At 40.4% G+C, this 20,072-nt stretch overlaps 1 protein-coding gene across 1 annotated transcript in view; it reads right to left on the bottom strand.

The window, feature by feature from the left end:
• WDR72 (WD repeat domain 72) overlaps window positions 1–20,072 on the bottom strand; it is a 210,291-nt gene that overhangs the window by 60,719 nt on the left and 129,500 nt on the right. Inside the window, exons 16-18 of the mRNA XM_066592577.1 lie at window positions 19,477–19,565; window positions 18,243–18,325; window positions 16,491–16,656 (exon numbers count right to left, since the gene is read on the bottom strand). Coding sequence (XP_066448674.1) covers window positions 16,491–16,656; window positions 18,243–18,325; window positions 19,477–19,565 — 338 coding nt within the window. The remainder of the gene's footprint in view (window positions 1–16,490; window positions 16,657–18,242; window positions 18,326–19,476; window positions 19,566–20,072) is intronic.

Genomic DNA, 20,072 nt, shown 5'->3' with positions numbered 1-20,072 from the left:
AGGAGGCTGGGAGGAAGGAGGAGCAGCAGACAGAGGATTCGGATTTGCAGCACTGGACGGCGCAGAACTCTGGGTGGATGATAGCTTGCTCGAAGCACTTTCTGCCATCCAGGACAGGACCTGCTCACACTGCTCATTTTCTAATAAAGGTCTCCCGCGTGGACCCATTAATTGGGCGATGAATGTGGGGACGCCAGAAACGTGCCTCTCTCCTAATCGCGCAGCAGTCGGCTGCGACACACCTGGATCAGGAGCTCGGCCTGTGCCCACACCCTCACTTGGCCCTCCGCGTCCTCGGCCGCGTCCACGTCCTCTAGGCCTACCCCTACCCCTCAGCATGCTGTATTACCAGTGATTTTATTTCCCAGGCAGGAAATAAATTGGCGCAAGCCTGCAGGCCAAATATAATTTTTTCGCTTTTTTGCAAAGGGAAGGCCCCACTGCGGATATTCAATGAACAATACGTTTAATAACTGTGGTGTGGCCCTGAAAAAGTGTCACACAACTTTAGTGTAGCAGAGTTATTAACTCTGGCAGAGCAGGCATTTGCCAGTCAGGAAAGACAATGGCGCAAGCCTGCAGTAAACCGTAGCTGGTTGCGTTTGATTTTTGTACGTTCTCCACGCAGCACACACGTACACGGAGACCTTAGGACTGACACAGGCAGGCCAAATATAATTTTTCCGCTTTTTTGCAAAGGGAAGGCCCCACTGCGGATATTCAATGAACAATACATTTAATAACTGTGGTGTGGCCCTGAAAAAGTGTCACACAACTTTAGTGTAGCAGAGTTATTAACTCTGGCAGAGCAGGTATTTGCCAGTCAGGAAAGACAATGGCGCAAGCCTGCAGTAAACCGTAGCTGGTTGCGTTTGATTTTTGTACGTTCTCCACGCAGCACACACGTACACGGAGACCTTAGGACTGACACAGGCAGGCCAAATATAATTTTTTCGCTTTTTTGCAAAGGGAAGGCCCCACTGCGGATATTCAATGAACAATACGTTTAATAACTGTGGTGTGGCCCTGAAAAAGTGTCACACAACTTTAGTGTAGCAGAGTTATTAACTCTGGCAGAGCAGGTATTTGCCAGTCAGGAAAGACAATGGCGCAAGCCTGCAGTAAACCGTAGCTGGTTGCGTTTGATTTTTGTACGTTCTCCACGCAGCACACACGTACACGGAGACCTTAGGACTGACACAGGCAGGCCAAATATAATTTTTTCGCTTTTTTGCAAAGGGAAGGCCCCACTGCGGATATTCAATGAACAATAACTGTGTTGTGGCCCTGCCTACACAATTCTGTCCCTGTAGTATCAATGGAGGGTGCAATGCTCTGCACAGACGATTTTTTGAAAAAAAAAATATATGCAACACTGCTAACAGCAGCCAGCACAGTACTGCACACGGTTAAATTTGGCCCTAGAAAGGACCGTTGAGGTTCTTGAAGGCTACACTCACTCCTAACACTCTCCCTGCCTAAGCACCACTTCTGTCCCTAATACCGGGTGCAATGCTCTGCACTGCCGATTTTGAGAAAAAAAAAAAAAATTTCCACTGCTAACAGCAGCCTGCACACACGTAGATGTGGCCCTAAGAAGGACCGTTGGGGTTCTTGAAGCCTACACTCACTACAAACACTCTCCCTATAGCAACTCCAATAGAACAGCACTTTCCCTCACTAACTCACACGGCATCTGAGCCGAGCCGCGGGAGGGGCCGACTTTTATACTCGGGTGACATCTGATCGCCCCAGCCACTCACAGCAGGGGGGTGGTATAGGGCTGGAACAACACAGGAGGAAGTTGTAATGCCTTCCCTGTCTTTCAATTGGCCAGAAAAGCGCGCTAACGTCTCAGAGAGGAAACTGAAAGTAACCAGAACACCGTGTGGTACTCGTTACGAGTAACGAGCATCCCGAACACCCTAATATTCGCACGAATATTAAGCTCGGACGAGTACGTTCGCTCATCTCTACCAACGATGTTTGCCACTATTCTTGATGTGTGCCTCCGATAGGATGCCACCCGACCAGAAGTAATATGTGGTCCAGCATTGAAATGCACGGGGCCCATATGTGCCGGGCCACTGGAGGTGGAGATTAGATTAGTCGGCACAATGCAGGAGCACCAGAAGTGCCCACACCAGAAGCGCCTAACTGAATGTCTGCTACATTCCACGTCTGGAATGCAGAAGAGAAGGAGGGCCCTACCCGGAAGTCATTGTGTTAAGTGAACCCATTTTGGGGAAAACTCTACAACAAAAGCCTCAATTAACCTATAGGAGAAGACCGGCACTAAAAAATAAATTGGCCCCTCCTATCCCAAACGTAAAAACAGGAACAAAAATACCAATGTTAATATAGACAATGATCCTTTCACTATGAATAGAGAATCTCTTCTCACACCTGACTCTTTCAGGTGTAATCATAGGAAATGCAAATGCTGTGCATAGATTCTGGATAATGTGCAAGAGGTTGTGATACAGAGTTCACAAGAAATTGTTCATTTGAAGCCCCTTCATATATCATTAGAAGCCTCTTTAAGAAATTATGCAAAATGCAATTTTTCTGGATATATCTTTTTAATTCTCAATTTCTGGAAGGTTTCAATGAAACCTTAAAATAATATAAATATTAAAGGAATCTATCAGCTCGAACCTGTTGTCCAAACTGCAGGCATCATTTCATAGAGCAGGAGGAGCTGAGCAGGTTGTATATGTAGTTTTATGGGGAAAGATTCAGTATAAAGGCTCATTCACATGGGCATATTGTCCCTGTGTATTAAGCACGCGTATCTCCCATGCATAACACGCAGTGAATGAAAGCAATGAAAGTCAATGGAGTTTCATTCTTCCATTCACACCTGCATATGGGCACTGTGTGCTCTATTTCTCTGTGTATCGTATGCAGCCCATGCATTGCGTATGAGAAGCATTTCAATACATATCCCCGCTCTGAACAGAATGTGGAATTGAAAAAAAAAATGTAAAAATCACACTGCGCATTTCTGTGATCCCGTCATTTCTGGGCATGCGCAGCCCAAACATGGTCTCTGCCGACAGAGCGTATGAGTTGTAATGTGTAAAATGCTGTGGCAGGCTCGCAGTGTTGTACGCACATGAACGAGCACTAACTTGTATTTTATTCATTTAGATCTCTGCTCATTCTGAGCTGAACAGTCCAGTGGGCGGTCCTATCAGTGATTGAAGGCCTTTACTGTATGTACAGTTATACAGATAGCAGTCAATCACTGATATAACCGCCCATTGAATCACTCAGCCCAAAATGTGCAGAGGTTTAAAGAAATAAAACACAAGTTATACTGAATCTTTCCCTATAATACTATATATCACCTATGTTAAGCTCCTCCTCTATAACATGCCTGCAGTTTTGGAGCATGTTTGAGCTGACAGATTCCCTTTATGTAAACTTATTCCTATTCTTACCCCCAACCCCTTTTTTTATCAATTTTCAGCCTAAATATTTTTTTCACATCTATATATATAAAGCTGAAAGCCCTCACTGACTGACTGACTCACTGACTGACTGACTCACTGACTGACTCACTGACTGACTCACTGACTGACTCACTGACTGACTCGCCGAAAGTTCTCCAACTTCCCGATATCGTAGAAACATGAATTTTGGCACGAGCATAGATTATCTCCAAAATAGGAAAAGTAATTGGGTCCCAACTCGATTATTCAATTCTAGCGCAAAAGAATTGGCGTCAAAATTTTACGTACATAATCTAAATCTGTCACTTCCCAATGTCATAGAAACTTAAAATTTGGCACGGGCATTGATTATGTCATAAATGGGAAAAGCTAATGGGTCCCAACTCGATTATTCAATTCTATGCGCAAAAGAATTAGCGTCCAAATTTTACGTACGGAATATAATTTTCTCACTTTCCGGTGTCATAGAAACGTGAAATTTGGCACGAGCATTGATTATGTCATCAATAGGAAAAGTTCATAGGTCCCAACTTGATTATTCAATTCTATGCGCAAAAGAATAGGCGTCAAAATTTTACGTGCGGAATGTAATTTTTTCACTTTCAGGTGTCATAGAAATTGGAAATTTGGCACGAGCATTGATTATGTCATAAATAGGAAAAGCTAATGGGTCCCAACTCGATTATTCAATTCTATGCGCAAAAGAATTAGCGTCCAAATTTTACGTACGGAATGTAATTTCTTCCCTTGCCGGTGTCATAGAAACAGGAAATTTGGCACGAGCATTGATTATGTCATAAATAAGAAAAGCTAATGGGTCCCAACTCCATTATTCAATTCTATGCGCAAAAGAATTAGCGTCCAAATCTTACGTACGGAATGTAATTTTTTCACTTTCCGGTGTCATAGAAACAGGAAATTTGACACGAGCATTAATTATGTCATAAATAGGAAACGCTAATGGGTCCCAACTCGATTATTCAATTCTAGCGCAAAAGAATTGGCATCGAAATTTTACGTGCGGAATGTAATTTTCTCACTTTCCAGTGTCATAGAAACGGGAAATTTGGCACGAGCATTGATTATGTCAAAAGTAGGAAATGCTAATGGGTCCCAACTCGATTATTTAATTCTATGCGCAAAAGAATTAGCGTCCAAATTTTACGTGCGGAATGAAATTTTCTCACTTGCCGGTGTCATAGAAACGGAAAATTTGGCATGAGCATTGATTATGTCATAAATAGGAAAAGCGAATGGGTCCCAACTCGATTATTCAATTCTAGCGCAAAAGAATTGGCGTCAAAATTTTACGTACATAATCTAAATCTGTCACTTCCCAATGTCATAGAAACTTAAAATTTGGCACAGGCATTGATTATGTCATAAATGGGAAAAGCTAATGGGTCCCAACTCGATTATTCAATTCTATGCGCAAAAGAATTAGCGTCCAAATTTTACGTACGGAATATAATTTTCTCACTTTCCGGTGTCATAGAAACGTGAAATTTGGCACGAGCATTGATTATGTCATCAATAGGAAAAGCTAATGGGTCCCAACTCGATTATTCAATTCTATGCGCAAAAGAATTAGCGTCCAAATTTTACGTACGGAATGTAATTTCTTCCCTTGCCGGTGTCATAGAAACAGGAAATTTGGCACGAGCATTGATTATGTCATAAATAAGAAAAGCTAATGGGTCCCAACTCCATTATTCAATTCTATGCGCAAAAGAATTAGCGTCCAAATCTTACGTACGGAATGTAATTTTTTCACTTTCCGGTGTCATAGAAACAGGAAATTTGACACGAGCATTAATTATGTCATAAATAGGAAACGCTAATGGGTCCCAACTCGATTATTCAATTCTAGCGCAAAAGAATTGGCATCGAAATTTTACGTGCGGAATGTAATTTTCTCACTTTCCGGTGTCATAGAAACGGGAAATTTGGCACGAGCATTGATTATGTCATAAGTAGGAAATGCTAATGGGTCCCAACTCGATTATTCAATTCTATGCGCAAAAGAATTAGCGTCCAAATTTTACGTGCGGAATGAAATTTTCTCACTTGCCGGTGTCATAGAAACGGGAAATTTGGCATGAGCATTGATTATGTCATCAATAGGAAAAGTTCATAGGTCCCAACTCGATTATTCAATTCTATGCGCAAAAGAATAGGCGTCAAAATTTTACGTGCGGAATGTAATTTTTTCACTTTCAGGTGTCATAGAAATGGGAAATTTGGCACGAGCATTGATTATGTCATAAATAGGAAAAGCTAATGGGTCCCAACTCCATTATTCAATTCTATGCGCAAAAGAATTAGCGTCCAAATTTTACGTGCGGAATGTAATTTTCTCACTTTCCGGTGTCATAGAAACGGGAAATTTGGCACGACCATTGATTATGTCATAAATAGGAAAAGTTAATACGTCCCAATTCCATTATTCAATTGTAGCGCAAAAGAATTGGCGTCGAAATTTTACGTGCGGAATGTAATTTTTTCACTTTCCAGTGTCATAGAAACAGGAAATTTGGCACGAGCATTGATTATGTCATAAATAGTAAAATCTAATGGGTCCCAACTCCATTATTCAATTCTATGCGCAAAAGAATTAGCGTCCAAATTTTACGTACGGAATCTAATTTTCTCACTTTCCGGTGTCATAGAAACGGGAAATTTGGCACGAGCATTGATTATGTCATAAATAGGAAAAGATAATGGGTCCCAACTCGATTATTCAATTCTATGCGCAAAAGAATTAGCATCCAAATTTTATGTGCGGAATGTAATTTTTTCACTTTCCGGTGTCATAGAAACAGGAAATTTGGCACGAGCATTGATTATGTCATAAATAGTAAAAGCTAATGGGTCCCAACTCGATTATTCAATTATATGCGCAAAAGAATTAGCGTCCAAATTTTACGTACGGAATCTAATTTTCTCACTTTCCGGTGTCATAGAAACGGGAAATTTGGCACGAGCATTGATTATGTCATAAATAGGAAAAGCTAATGGGTCCCAACTCGATTATTCAATTCTATGCGCAAAAGAATTAGCGTCCAAATTTTACGTGCGGAATGTAATTTTCTCACTTTCCGGTGTCATAGAAACGGGAAATTTGGCACGAGCATTGATTATGTCATAAATAGGAAAAGTGAATGGGTCCCAACTCCATTATTCAATTCTATGTGCAAAAGAATTAGCGTCCAAATTTTACGTGCGGAATGTAATTTTCTCACTTTCCGGTGTCATAGAAACGGGAAATTTAGCACGAGCATTGATTATGTCATAAATAGGGAAAGCTAATGGGTCCCAACTCCATTATTCAATTCTATGCGCAAAAGTATTAGCGTCCAAATTTTATGTACATAATCCAAATCTCTCACTTCCCAATGTCATAGAAACATGAAATTTGGCACAACCATTGATTGTGTCATAAATATGAAAAGATAATAGGTCCCAACTCGATTATTCAATTCTATGCGCAAAAGAATAGGCGTCAAAATTTTACGTGCGGAATGTAATTTTTTCACTTTCAGGTGTCATAGAAATGGGAAATTTGGCACGAGCATTGATTATGTCATAAATAGGAAAAGCTAATGGGTCCCAACTCCATTATTCAATTCTATGCGCAAAAGAATTAGCGTCCAAATTTTACGTGCGGAATGTAATTTTCTCACTTTCCGGTGTCATAGAAACGGGAAATTTGGCACGACCATTGATTATGTCATAAATAGGAAAAGTTAATACGTCCCAATTCCATTATTCAATTGTAGCGCAAAAGAATTGGCGTCGAAATTTTACGTGCGGAATGTAATTTTTTCACTTTCCAGTGTCATAGAAACAGGAAATTTGGCACGAGCATTGATTATGTCATAAATAGTAAAATCTAATGGGTCCCAACTCCATTATTCAATTCTATGCGCAAAAGAATTAGCGTCCAAATTTTACGTACGGAATCTAATTTTCTCACTTTCCGGTGTCATAGAAACGGGAAATTTGGCACGAGCATTGATTATGTCATAAATAGGAAAAGATAATGGGTCCCAACTCGATTATTCAATTCTATGCGCAAAAGAATTAGCATCCAAATTTTATGTGCGGAATGTAATTTTTTCACTTTCCGGTGTCATAGAAACAGGAAATTTGGCACGAGCATTGATTATGTCATAAATAGTAAAAGCTAATGGGTCCCAACTCGATTATTCAATTATATGCGCAAAAGAATTAGCGTCCAAATTTTACGTACGGAATCTAATTTTCTCACTTTCCGGTGTCATAGAAACGGGAAATTTGGCACGAGCATTGATTATGTCATAAATAGGAAAAGCTAATGGGTCCCAACTCGATTATTCAATTCTATGCGCAAAAGAATTAGCGTCCAAATTTTACGTGCGGAATGTAATTTTCTCACTTTCCGGTGTCATAGAAACGGGAAATTTGGCACGAGCATTGATTATGTCATAAATAGGAAAAGTGAATGGGTCCCAACTCCATTATTCAATTCTATGTGCAAAAGAATTAGCGTCCAAATTTTACGTGCGGAATGTAATTTTCTCACTTTCCGGTGTCATAGAAACGGGAAATTTAGCACGAGCATTGATTATGTCATAAATAGGGAAAGCTAATGGGTCCCAACTCCATTATTCAATTCTATGCGCAAAAGTATTAGCGTCCAAATTTTATGTACATAATCCAAATCTCTCACTTCCCAATGTCATAGAAACATGAAATTTGGCACAACCATTGATTGTGTCATAAATATGAAAAGATAATAGGTCCCAACTCGATTATTCAATTCTAAGAGCAAAAGAATTAGCGTCCAAATTTTATGTATGTAATCTAATTCTCTCACTTCCTGATGTCATTTTATATGAAGGAAACGTCGCATGGTTACCTCCACTTGGTGTTTTCTGGGTAACGCAGAGAACTATGCAAAATGGTGAACATATGTTTTTCCTCAGTATCTCTAAAGTAACCACGACTTCATAAGATTTTCCGTGTGAACACCAGATAAACACCAGTACCAAATTAACTCGGGCGAAGCCGGGTATATCAGCTAGTACTGTATATACTTGAGTATTAGCCAACCCGAGTCTAAGCCGAGTCAATAAGTTTTACCACAAATAACTCGTAAAACTTATTGACTCGAGTATAAGCCTACCTATACTTGAGTATATACTAGGTTAAGAAAAAATGCAATACTGCCCTCCTAGCTGGCGTCTGTGTCCCCAGCGCGAAAGTCTCCCCGGCAGTGCGGCAAGCTGCTTGGGAATTCTCCCCACTGTCATCTCCCTGCTTGGCTCTGAATCACCCCGCCGTCAGCGCTGTGTAAGTAAGTGCTGTGATTAGATCGAGCGCTAGCCATTCACAGCTGGTGCTCGATAAACGAATCCCAGCCATTCAGTGATGTCATCCACGGAATGGCTGTGAATGATCGAGCGCTCAATCCAATCACAGCACTTACCTACACAGCGCTGACGGCAGGGGAATTCAAAGCTGAGCAGGGAGATGACAGTGGGGAGAATTCTCAAGCAGCTTTCCGCACCGCCGGGGAGACCATCGCGCAGGGACACAGACGCCGGCTGGGAGGGGAGTATTGCACGGTTTTCTTCGTTGTTTTTTTACCTCACTCGAGTATAAGCCGAGGGGGGCTTTTTCAGCATTAAAAAATGTGCTGAAAAACTAGGCTTATACTCGAGTATATATGGTACATTTTTTCAACCTAAATAATAGGTTCTCAAAAATGCTGTTCTCTCTTCTTTTTCTCCATTTTAAAATCTTATTTTTTTTTTTTTAAACAAATTTGGGTCATAATGTAGTTTATATTGGACATACTGTGATTATTGCTTTTTGTCTTTGTATTTATGCTCCCTTGATATAACATATTTCTATTTGTGGGATTTTCTTCTTCCCCCATGTCTTATTTTTATGTGTATTTATTTTTAATATTTATGATATATTCCCTGCACACGGGCGGTTCGGACCCCGCATGTGGGATTCCCGCAACGGAGTTCGACCCGATGCCTGCCTGGTGACTCCACCTTACCTGTCCAGTGGCTTCTGCACATGCTGTGGATGTGCCGCCAGCACTCTGTTGCGCATGCGCAGTAGCCGCCAGCACTGAGGGGTGATGCATATCCCGTGATCCCGGGTTGGATGGCTCCCATTGACATCAATGGAAGCCGGCCGTGCGTAACCCGCACAAAATTGCAGCATGCAAAATTATTCTCCGTGAGTGGAAAATCGCAATCGATTTCCACTCGTGGAGATGAAATGTGGTTTTGCCTTTGAATACTGTGGGCTGTATTTGCTGCGGAGTCTGGAGGCGGATGCCCGCTGCGCACTCTGCAATGCAAATACTCCTGTGTGCAGGAGGCCTTAGACATATACAAACACAAATCTTTTTATGCATAAACAAATACTTATTTAGGCTGCCTGCAGACGGGTGGAAATTCGGCAGCGGGATTTCCCGCGGAATTTCCGCCCTTGGAAGCTGCCATAGGATTGCGTTAGCAAACGCAATCCTAGGCAGACGGCCGCAGTTTGTCCACGTGAAATCTCACGTGGCAAACAAACCGTGGCATGTTCTATTTCTCTGCGGGGCTCGCAGAGCCCCACACAGAAACGTCACTGCCCGGCCGCCGGCTCCGGTCTGCGCATGCGCAGACTGCCCGGCAAGCCGGCACATCAAACAGCCGGAGCCGCGGGCGCGGGTGAGTACACGCTGCTCTCTGCAGGCGCTCGGGTCGGGTCCCGCAGCGAGAATCCTCGCAGCCGGATCCGACCCGCCTGTCTGCAGGCGGCCTTAGGCATATACAAATATAAATCTTCAATATCTTGATGCAAGATGCTTATAGGAATTTTAAGGGATTCATTTATTTATATACATATATGGGCATATTTTTTCTCCTTTTTATGTAGTTATTAATGAATTAATCCTTTTATATTTATTAACCTATTTATACCACCATTGAGAATAGTGAAGATGAGTACTCTCCTCCGTCTATACATTATGTACACCATAGGATTTACTGATTGAAGTTAGTTGTTATTTTTATTTTGTGTTCCATGGGTGGACAACATTTGACTTCCAGATTGGGTGGCCCTCCTCCTATTCTGTGTTCCAGGCATGGAACGCACCACACATCTAGTCGGACATTTCTCGTGTGCCGGCGATGTGCCAGCTGATCTAATTTCTGCTTCTGACAGGCCAGCACATGGGGGTGCATGTTTTCCAATGCTGGACCGCAGGTTGCTTCCAGTCGGGTGGCGTCCAGTTAGAGGCACACAATGAGAATGGTGGGAAGCATCTTTGGATGTCCGTTATGAAATATAAGTAAGTGTTCCGTGTATTGTGTCCATTTTTCTCCTGAAGAAGTAATGTGCTGTTAACCCTATCCAATCCACTGTCTGACCTGTGAAGACATTATGATTTAGGGCTGTACAGCTCCGATGTTACTACACTTCTGTCGGGGGTTCTCTTACTGAATATTGCCAGGCTCTCTGCTGTCGGAACCTATCCAACGTATCACCTCATGCAGTACTGGCTTTAGCCAGCATATAGCGCAGTTCTATAACAGCAGAAAAAGAGTAAGCCCCCTAGGAAAACCAGGATACAAATTGGACTGGAAAGGGTTAATACCCTAAAAGGCAATGGGTCTTTTAACTATATTTAAATTATTCAATAAACATCACAGTATTTGTATCAAGACGGTCTCCATTCACCTACTCCTGATATACTTATTTGCGACCTTGGATGTTCTTGGGGGGTTAAGTTTAGTGAGCAATGACCCTACCTTTCCTCCATGTATTATTGGAAATATCATGTTCTATACCCCTATTACTGGCCTTGGTTGTCCCTTTCAGTGTCCTCTGTCTTCCTGGACATACCTATTTCATGGCATCATTGGATTACGGTGTGACACCCTCTAGGTAGTTTGAACACCTTGATTATTTCCCACTGTGAGTGAGCGTCATTGGATCTCATTTATATATCCTTAGTTATTTTAAATGTCGTCTCATAAAAATGTAAAACGTTACTTCAATGCAAAACATATTTAACCTATAATATCAGTAAAATGCTTAACACTTTACTCGCCTTTGTCAATACCATGAACATAAAAAAGACATAAAATACATGATTTTGTGCACCTCCAGCTTTGTAAACTGTTGACATAGAGATATGTGTAATATAATCTCAATTGAAAAGTTTAAAAAATATCTTCGACTATTTCTGTCTTTCACTTCGATGGAAAGCACCAACCAGGTATTTTTTAAATCTTCTTTTCTGATACGGCCTCTTATATGCAGATGTATTATACTCAGTAGTAGAGATGAGCGAACGTACTCGTTTAGGGCGATTTCTCACTCGAGCACCGCTTTTTTCGAGTAACTGACTACTCGGGCGAAAAGATTCGGGGGGCGCCGGGGGTAATGGGCGGGTTGCAAAGGGGAGTGGGGGGGAGAGAGCTCTCCCCTGTTCCCCACTGCTACCCCCCGCTCCACCACGCCACCCCACGGCACCCCCTGAATCTTTTCGCCCAAGTAGTCAGTTACTTGAAAAAAATGGTGCTCGAGTGCAAAATCGCCCTAAACGAGTACGTTCGCTCATCTCTTCTCAGTATATATTCCGTAGCTAAATGTTGCATGAACCTAACTTAAGTTGTGCAATCAATATCAGGTGAAAAGAACATAGAACTAGAAAACTACAGTACAGTTAGGGAGTTTTCACATAAGCCAGAATAAGGATGCAGGGCACACCGGCAGCTGCAGTAAATTCCACACCAAAATGTGCAGGATACCTGAAGATTTTGATGCGTAACTGAAAATGGATTAAAACCTGCCTACAATTACACATCAAAATCTGCAGTTCGACACGCTTATTTTGGCATGGAATTCCACAGCTGTGGATTTGGGTGTGTCCTGTGTCTTAATTCCGGCTTATGTATATGTCCCTTAATGAACTAGGATACAAAATTGCCAGATATTGATCCTAATGAGTACTGGTGTGATGAACTTCTCATAAGATCAGGGCAAAAAAACTTTACAAACTAGTCACAAATTGGGAAACTTCGCTGAACATCTTAAAAAAAACCTGAGAACAAGAATGTCAAATATCTACAATAAAGCTGCAATTGCTGAAAAAGTAGGTTTTCAACTTTGATGAACGTAAAGTTAGAAATAGAAAAATAAGTTAAGACATTGACATTTTCTGATCAATTTAAAGATTACTTAATGCAGTGTTCCCATCTGGGCTAAACAGGGCTGTAATGGGAAAATGTAAACAACAAAAAGTTTACTTCTTCACCAAGCATACAAGCTGCTCTAAAGCGTTGACCCAACTGGTTTTGAACCACCACCTCCACTCGATATGCTTGCTTCTTTCCCTGATCTCGTGCATCTACCCACTATTCCTTCAAGCTTGTTAACTCATACAGCTTCCCATATAATATTCTACACAATATTCAGTCCAGGAAGTTGACAAGCATTTACAGCAAATTACTTCTTGTCTAAGTTGGAGAGCGTAATCTCCACTTTACAGGAAGGGTGTTTTACTGCGGTGAGAACTGATGGTGGAATCTTATCCTCCTTAGTGTTTGGAAGAAGGATGAAGTGCTGGGGTGGCGCCTCTGCAATTGGATTTTGTGTAAAAATACACACCAAATCTGATTTCTACTACATTAATTTGTTCTCCGGTAAAATGCACAACAGACAGAGGAAATATACTTTAGTTCTGAAGGACTCAGCAGCCTTTCTTCTCCTCGGTCTGAATACTGAACAATCAGCCATATGCAGAGAAAAACAAAAACATTTCGTTTGAGTGAAATGTAGATGATTTAATACTAAGTTGAAGTCAAAGACGTGAAGGCAGAATATAATTGGATATGCGTTCTCTTACGAGAAATAAGTGCAATTTGAAACCCTAAATATTATGCCAGTCACTTTGAAGAGTTAAAATAGAATTAAAAATAAATGGAAAATCATCTAGGGAACATTAAATCAGGAAAGCCCATTGCTGCACATTTAGCAGTTTATAATATATAGTTGACGTAAATAAATATTACGCTAATAGAAAACATGGCTTCCTGTAATGATAGCACTAGAGTATTAAGGATGATCATTTCTGTGCACTGACATCTTCAATTACAACTGAAGCCCAATGTGAGATTAAGCTTAGAATAAAACCTGGCAAATTTCAGACCTCGTCAATTACTTGCATTTTCAGAAGTACATTTATATTCCTGAATTATAGAATTTAGGGATATGAAAAATATTGGGACATTGGTAGAATTTACAAATAGCATACTGTTTTAGACATGCCAACACCATTGGCTGGCCATGTAATAAGCATTCTACACAGATCATGCTGCATATTTTTTTCCTTTATAAAAATGGATGATACAATTAGATCAGTGTAGCAATCTTTGGGGGCAGTTTGCATATACTACATCTTGCAGGGCAGAATCAATTTTGTAAATACAGAATACATATTCTAAATAAAAAGAACACAACTTATTAAAAAATGTCACGAAAATCTATTTTAGGTAACTAAAAAAATTGATACCTGAGGATTAGTTCCTGGAATATAAAATACCAATTGTTTCTCCATTTTTCTTCTCACTATCCTGCAACTAGAGGGTAGCTGAGCGATTAGTCTCTTAGCCTGTAAAGATGTTAAAATGTTCTTGACTGGTCTCCTGGTTTTGACCCATGCATGTGTGACTCAGCTTTCCCGACCTCTCCACTCCTGACTTCAGCTTGTTATTGAACTACACATTCTCTGTTGCTGTCTGCACCAACCCTTGGTCTGACATTAAGATTGTAAGATTTCTGTCTGTCCTGACTTTGGCTTTGTTCCTCGATCACATCTCTGTCTACATCTTCTCATATGGTATTACGGAAGTTCTGATTCAGCTGCCTCATAACCAAAACAGTTTCCAAGGTAAGGGTTTTGGTCCCCCGCAGTGAAGACTAAATGCTGACTGATGACATTAAAAGGTGAAAATCATGGAACCCGAGGTGCTGCCCCTAGATTTATCCCCAAGTCAAACTGGAAAGAAGCACAGCAGATCTATATTTGCTGTTATAGCACTCCGTTTAACCCACTGGGTCTGTGTGTACAGGCTGTAGTCATCCTGTTGACGGGGCACTATCAGGCTGCTGCAGCCAATTACAGAGCACAGTTGTATTTCATTTGTATCATTGACAAATTTAGAATATCCAAATATGATTTTTACCAATACCTGTGGAATCTTGTTCAATCATTTATTTACAGCAAGAACCCTCAGACCCTGCTTATGAAATTTCTTCTCAGACTCAAAAGATCTCATTTAAGGACACCAAGCAATACTGCTTATCACCATTCAGAAAAAACTATTCTTTCAACTTAAATAAGAAAATGACTTGAAATACCATTTCATGGCTGAACAATGTTTTTTTATATATCCTTACAGGGATTACCCTGGCTCCCAGGAAGGATTTTTTTCTCCAAATGAACAAAATGGCTACTTGGGGCGTTTTGCCTGCCTCTGGACCAACAAGGGTGGGGGTTTAAACTGGCTGAACTAGATGGACATTGTCTTCATTCAGCCTAACATACTATGTTACTAAGTTACTAAGTACCACTACGTCTAGATATTCCACCCATCCTGAAGAAACTGGAAAATTCCTAAATAGGTGGTATTGTACCCTTTTAGATATCCTAAAACATACCCATGTGTCTCTAATATCTGTTGGAGATTTTTTATTGAACTGAGAACCTTATGCATGTTTGATGGGAGTGTGTGAGGAGACAAACGTTCACTCTATTAGGACAAATTGTTAAATGTTCTTTACCATGGGGGACCAGAAATAGTCTTATTAACCTTAAAACTAAATACCAACCTGACATAACCATTATATCACATATTCTTATGGTTCTAGGACATCAGTTGCCAAAGAATGCAAAACTACTACTCTACCAACTATTTCAGATATACCAGCAATAGTCTAATACAACTGTGTTACAGAACATTTTATTGCTGGTAAGTTGAGGGATCTTCCATGCTTCTTCTATAAAGGGTTCAAATGGTCAGACTTTATGACTACTGCACCTTAGGACGCACTGACATACAGTGCCTGAAGTATACTATTGTACTACAGTTTGATAATTGTGTTTATGATAGTAGACCTACTTCTTTCCTATGGTTACATATTAGTTCTGCCTTGGGCATACTTCCAGTGACGGAATGTATATTTTTGATTCACTGCACTATGGTCACTAAACATATACTATGTTTTCTACTCTAAGGCTACAATACCTGTATAGTATCTGGAATATTGTATATCTGGAATTATTGTCCTCATTCATACTTACAGAGTATGTGTTTGATTCTTTGAATAAGTTCTCGGCAAGATTTCTACAACACTGACTATTTCAGGAATCTTCCAAAAATTCTAGATTATTGAGTCTGTTTAGTGCTCATTTACTGTTCAGCAGAATGTAGAATGTTAATTAGGAGTCTTGTCCGATTGATAGCAAGAATCAGGTAGGATTTTTTCCAATCTATGGCAAACCGATTCTATGCAATTTGAAGGTTCGTTTTTGCTCTCAGCTGTGGTTGTCAGTATAAAAGGTTTATTTTGATGGACTTAGGTATTTATTCAACCCACTATGTAACTTCTACCGGTATACGCAAGTTTAAAAACTGCAATATATGTAAACTAAGATATTTTAACACTGCAGTGAGGCGCAGTGTATAAACACAATTATATTTATAATGAAAAATGTGATTGTTCTCAGTAAGAGAAACCAAGTAATCTTGTAGATGTGATACCTTTTAATGCCTAACAAAAATACATGATGTTATTGCAAGCTTTCAGGTCGTCTCAGAATCCTTCCTCAGGTATTAAAAGGTATCACATCTACAAGATTACTTGGTTTCTCTCACAGAGAACAATCACACTTTGCTTTACTGGCTAACACGGTAACACTTTTTTCGTTTTATTTATAATGAAATACATGGTTGTCCAATGCTTTCGACTTACTTTGAAACAGTTGCTCAATATTGTAGGAGGGCTCCATGTTCAATTGTGGTTGTGGACAAGTGTTATCCACCACAGAAACTGGTTGAGATGTAATTACAGTTTGTCTCAAAGCATCCATCCATTTTCTAACTTCTGCTAGTAAAACTGCTTGCATTGCCTCTGTTGCCTGGAGTAAATATGGCATGAAGTAAAGTTTATGACACAGAGTATAAAACACACATACAACTACCTAATGCAAAATGGACAACTTTTTAAAGCGTTTCACAGCAATAGTCACTATATTTAAGAATCAAACAATTTTAAATAAATAACTGAAAATCCTTGCTGACAACATCTTAATTTGGTGCACTTGTTATACGGTACATATAAACCATTTTTCTATAACAGTGTTGGAATAGAGTCTAGAAAATGACAATACTGCATCATATGATATGATTGGTTTGAACTAATTTTATTTACATGAGTTTGCCCATTAGTGCCATACAGATTACAGGAGACACCATCACCTCACATAACAGTGATGGTTATGATTTTAATTACTTAACTGTGGAGATTATTACAAAAACTACCTCAGCACCTCATATAGAATTAAGCCCAAACAGAATGGTGTTCTGCTGTACTTGACATTTATGGTATATTCGGTATATGTATGGCGTGTTAGTCAATCACATCTCAAGTAAGCAACCCCACACACATGAAATAGCTGTCAGTTGGACGCTCAATCAGCCAACAGTTGTTTTATTGACTATTTAACCAAACCATAATCATGCATGCTTGTCTAGCTGACAGCTATTTCTCCCTGCTCCACCACAAACATGCATGCTCAGCTTGGCTTGGCATGCATGTTTATTTCAATGGAGAGAGGGGAATAAGTTATCACCAGATATCTCCTACAGGAAAAAAGTATGATGGATGTTGAAATCTAACTTGCTAATTTTACTCCCCTCACCAACATATGCCATATGATCAGGAGCCCCCCCCATACACATTAGATCTTCAGCCATTCCTACAGTATTGGCAGATTTTGACAACTTTTATCTAATATGTATGGACTCCAGATTAGAGTCAAGAAGGAATTTTTTTCCTTAACTAGGGAAAATTGCCTTCTTCCTCATTGTTTTTTTTTGCCTTCCTCTGGATCAACATTGGGTTGATAATATGCTGAACTGGATGGATATATGTCTTTTTTCGGCCTTACATACTATGTTTGCTAAATTATGGTGACTTATGAGCTTTTGTAGTTGTTGGAGTCAATTTTCAATATTCAGCATCAGTAATTGGAATTAGGAGAAGAGCTGGCAGAGAACTCTAAATAAGGCTGGTTTCACAGAATGTCTTCCCAATGTTTCTGACACAGACCTGGCTGAAAATACTGGAAACAAAAGTTGGGCAGCTGGGTGGAAAGCGGGTGGAACCCATTTTAGTCAATGAGGTCCATCCAGTGCTGTTCGGTTTCTTCCAGAGATGGAACCGTTCGGCTCTGGGAATTCCCCTTTCCTGCTCCCTAAACAGATTAGGAAAGCAGAATCCCTTCCACAGATGTGAAACTACCCTTAGTGTCATTATTTTGCCTTATGTGCACCCAGTAAGCAATGACATTGACTTTTAATTTGCATGTTTTGCATGTATATATTATGTACTGTGAATCTATGTAGGCAACATATATGCACATATAGTATGTGCGTGTTTATATTATATATATGCACCTGGCTCCAGAAACACTACTCTGTCTCTATAGAACAAAAAACTTACCTGTACTGACTGATCTTTCCAAGTAGAAACTATCTTCATTACGAACATATTTTCTGGATCAGGAAAACTGGAACCATTTTTATCTATGTGGATAAACAAGTGCAAAGTAGAGATTTAATTAGAGCCATAAAAATGAAATAAATGTTATTTATATTAATGACCATGTGTAATATTTTCATAAAGTGAACAGTAATGACATGAGTGCCATGGAAATCAACTTAAAATAGCATGCCAGCTACTAATGTGGTTAGTATTGTTACTTGCAACCAAGAACCCTATACCTGTCCATAGAACATCATAGAGCCTAGTCCCCTGCTTGGGACCCTCCTGTTTGAGCTAGAATGAAGAGCTGCGCTGTAACTGTAGCTCCTGTTCAGGCGCATTTAGTGCTATCTCTGTAATACAAGATGGCCATTCATCTGATGACCATCCTGTAATACTACAGTACATTTCCCCTGCATTGAATGCCTGTCTTTTAGTACCTGGGACAAGCAGCTGCTTGCTCCAGGGCTTGCATTCTGAAATGGGTTGCTTCTGATCAGACAATGCTTTTAATTTTGGTGGCAAAAAGTAAAGGATGACATATACCCTAAAGGTGGGACTAAAGTTTAACCAAAATATGCATACTACTGACCATGGTTCAGAAAACAAAATGCATGCTAATTTCTAACCACAGCATTATCTGCTTGGATGTTGTATGTAAATTATCTGGTTTGCTTTCCAGGGAGAATACTATTGATGACCTATCCTTAGGATAGGTCATCAATAGTTGATCTGCTGGGGTCCGTCACTCGGGACCCCGACCGATCAGCTGAGTGGGTACATGCTGTCAGCGCTGCAAATACACAGAGGTCGGAGCGGAAGCAGCAGAAGTCTCTGTGCCGACCTCAGTGCAGTGGCCAGCGCTTGTAAATGCAACCATGGCTCACTTTGATTTCAATGAGACCCCAGCCTGCAGTTACAAGCGCTGGCCACTACACAGAGGTCAGCACAGAGACTTCCGCTGCTTCTGCTCTAACCTATGTCTATTTGCGCCACTGACAGCATGCGTCCTCTCAGCTGATCAGTCTGTGTCCCAAGCGACGGACCCCAGCCAATCAACTATTGATGACCTATCCTAAGGATAGGTGATCAGTTGTATTCTCCTTGGAAAACCCCTTTACCTTCACTGGAGTGGTACAGGTTGTTTGAGGCAGATATACACTCTTAATTACCACATAAATGAGATATGTACCCTGCAAGATGTCTGTAAAAGCAGGAAACGACGAACTAAAATGTTCTGTACTTTTCCACTTTCCACGAGCAGACTCCATTTTCTCCTGACTGCAAGAGAACATAAAGTATAATCCAGATTTATAGAAGTGTAATATTAGTAATACATTATATAAATAACAAACAGTAAAACTCCTGTAATCCAGCATCACTGGGACCTAATAAATCCCAGATTATCAGATAATATACAATAATTAAACATTGTCTGTTTTCCTGGCGACCACGGCCAATATTCCATCATGCTCTCGACTACCTACTTCCTACAGACAAATTAAAGCGATGCCCTGTAATCTGTGAAGGCGCTCTCTTTGAATGCTTGGTTCTGATTTAGCTTAATTCTTGACTATGTAACCTGTTTGCAGCCGGCCCTGACCCACGCCTATTTACCTCTGATTCACATATTCTTCCAATCCTGACCTCAGCCACCATACAACTACACATCTATCATCCTGGTACAAAGCTTTGGATCTCTTGTCTACTGATAAGTGGGCTAATGCTAATGGAGACTACTCCAGAGATGGAACCAGGGGAATCCCTCCCAGAAAGTCAAAACCCCTG

The sequence above is a fragment of the Eleutherodactylus coqui genome, chromosome 2, assembly GCF_035609145.1.
Source record: "Eleutherodactylus coqui strain aEleCoq1 chromosome 2, aEleCoq1.hap1, whole genome shotgun sequence".
Taxonomy (NCBI): Eukaryota; Metazoa; Chordata; class Amphibia; order Anura; family Eleutherodactylidae; genus Eleutherodactylus; species Eleutherodactylus coqui.
Note: the sequence above shows the minus strand (reverse complement) of the source record. Positions and strands in the feature narration are given on the sequence as shown.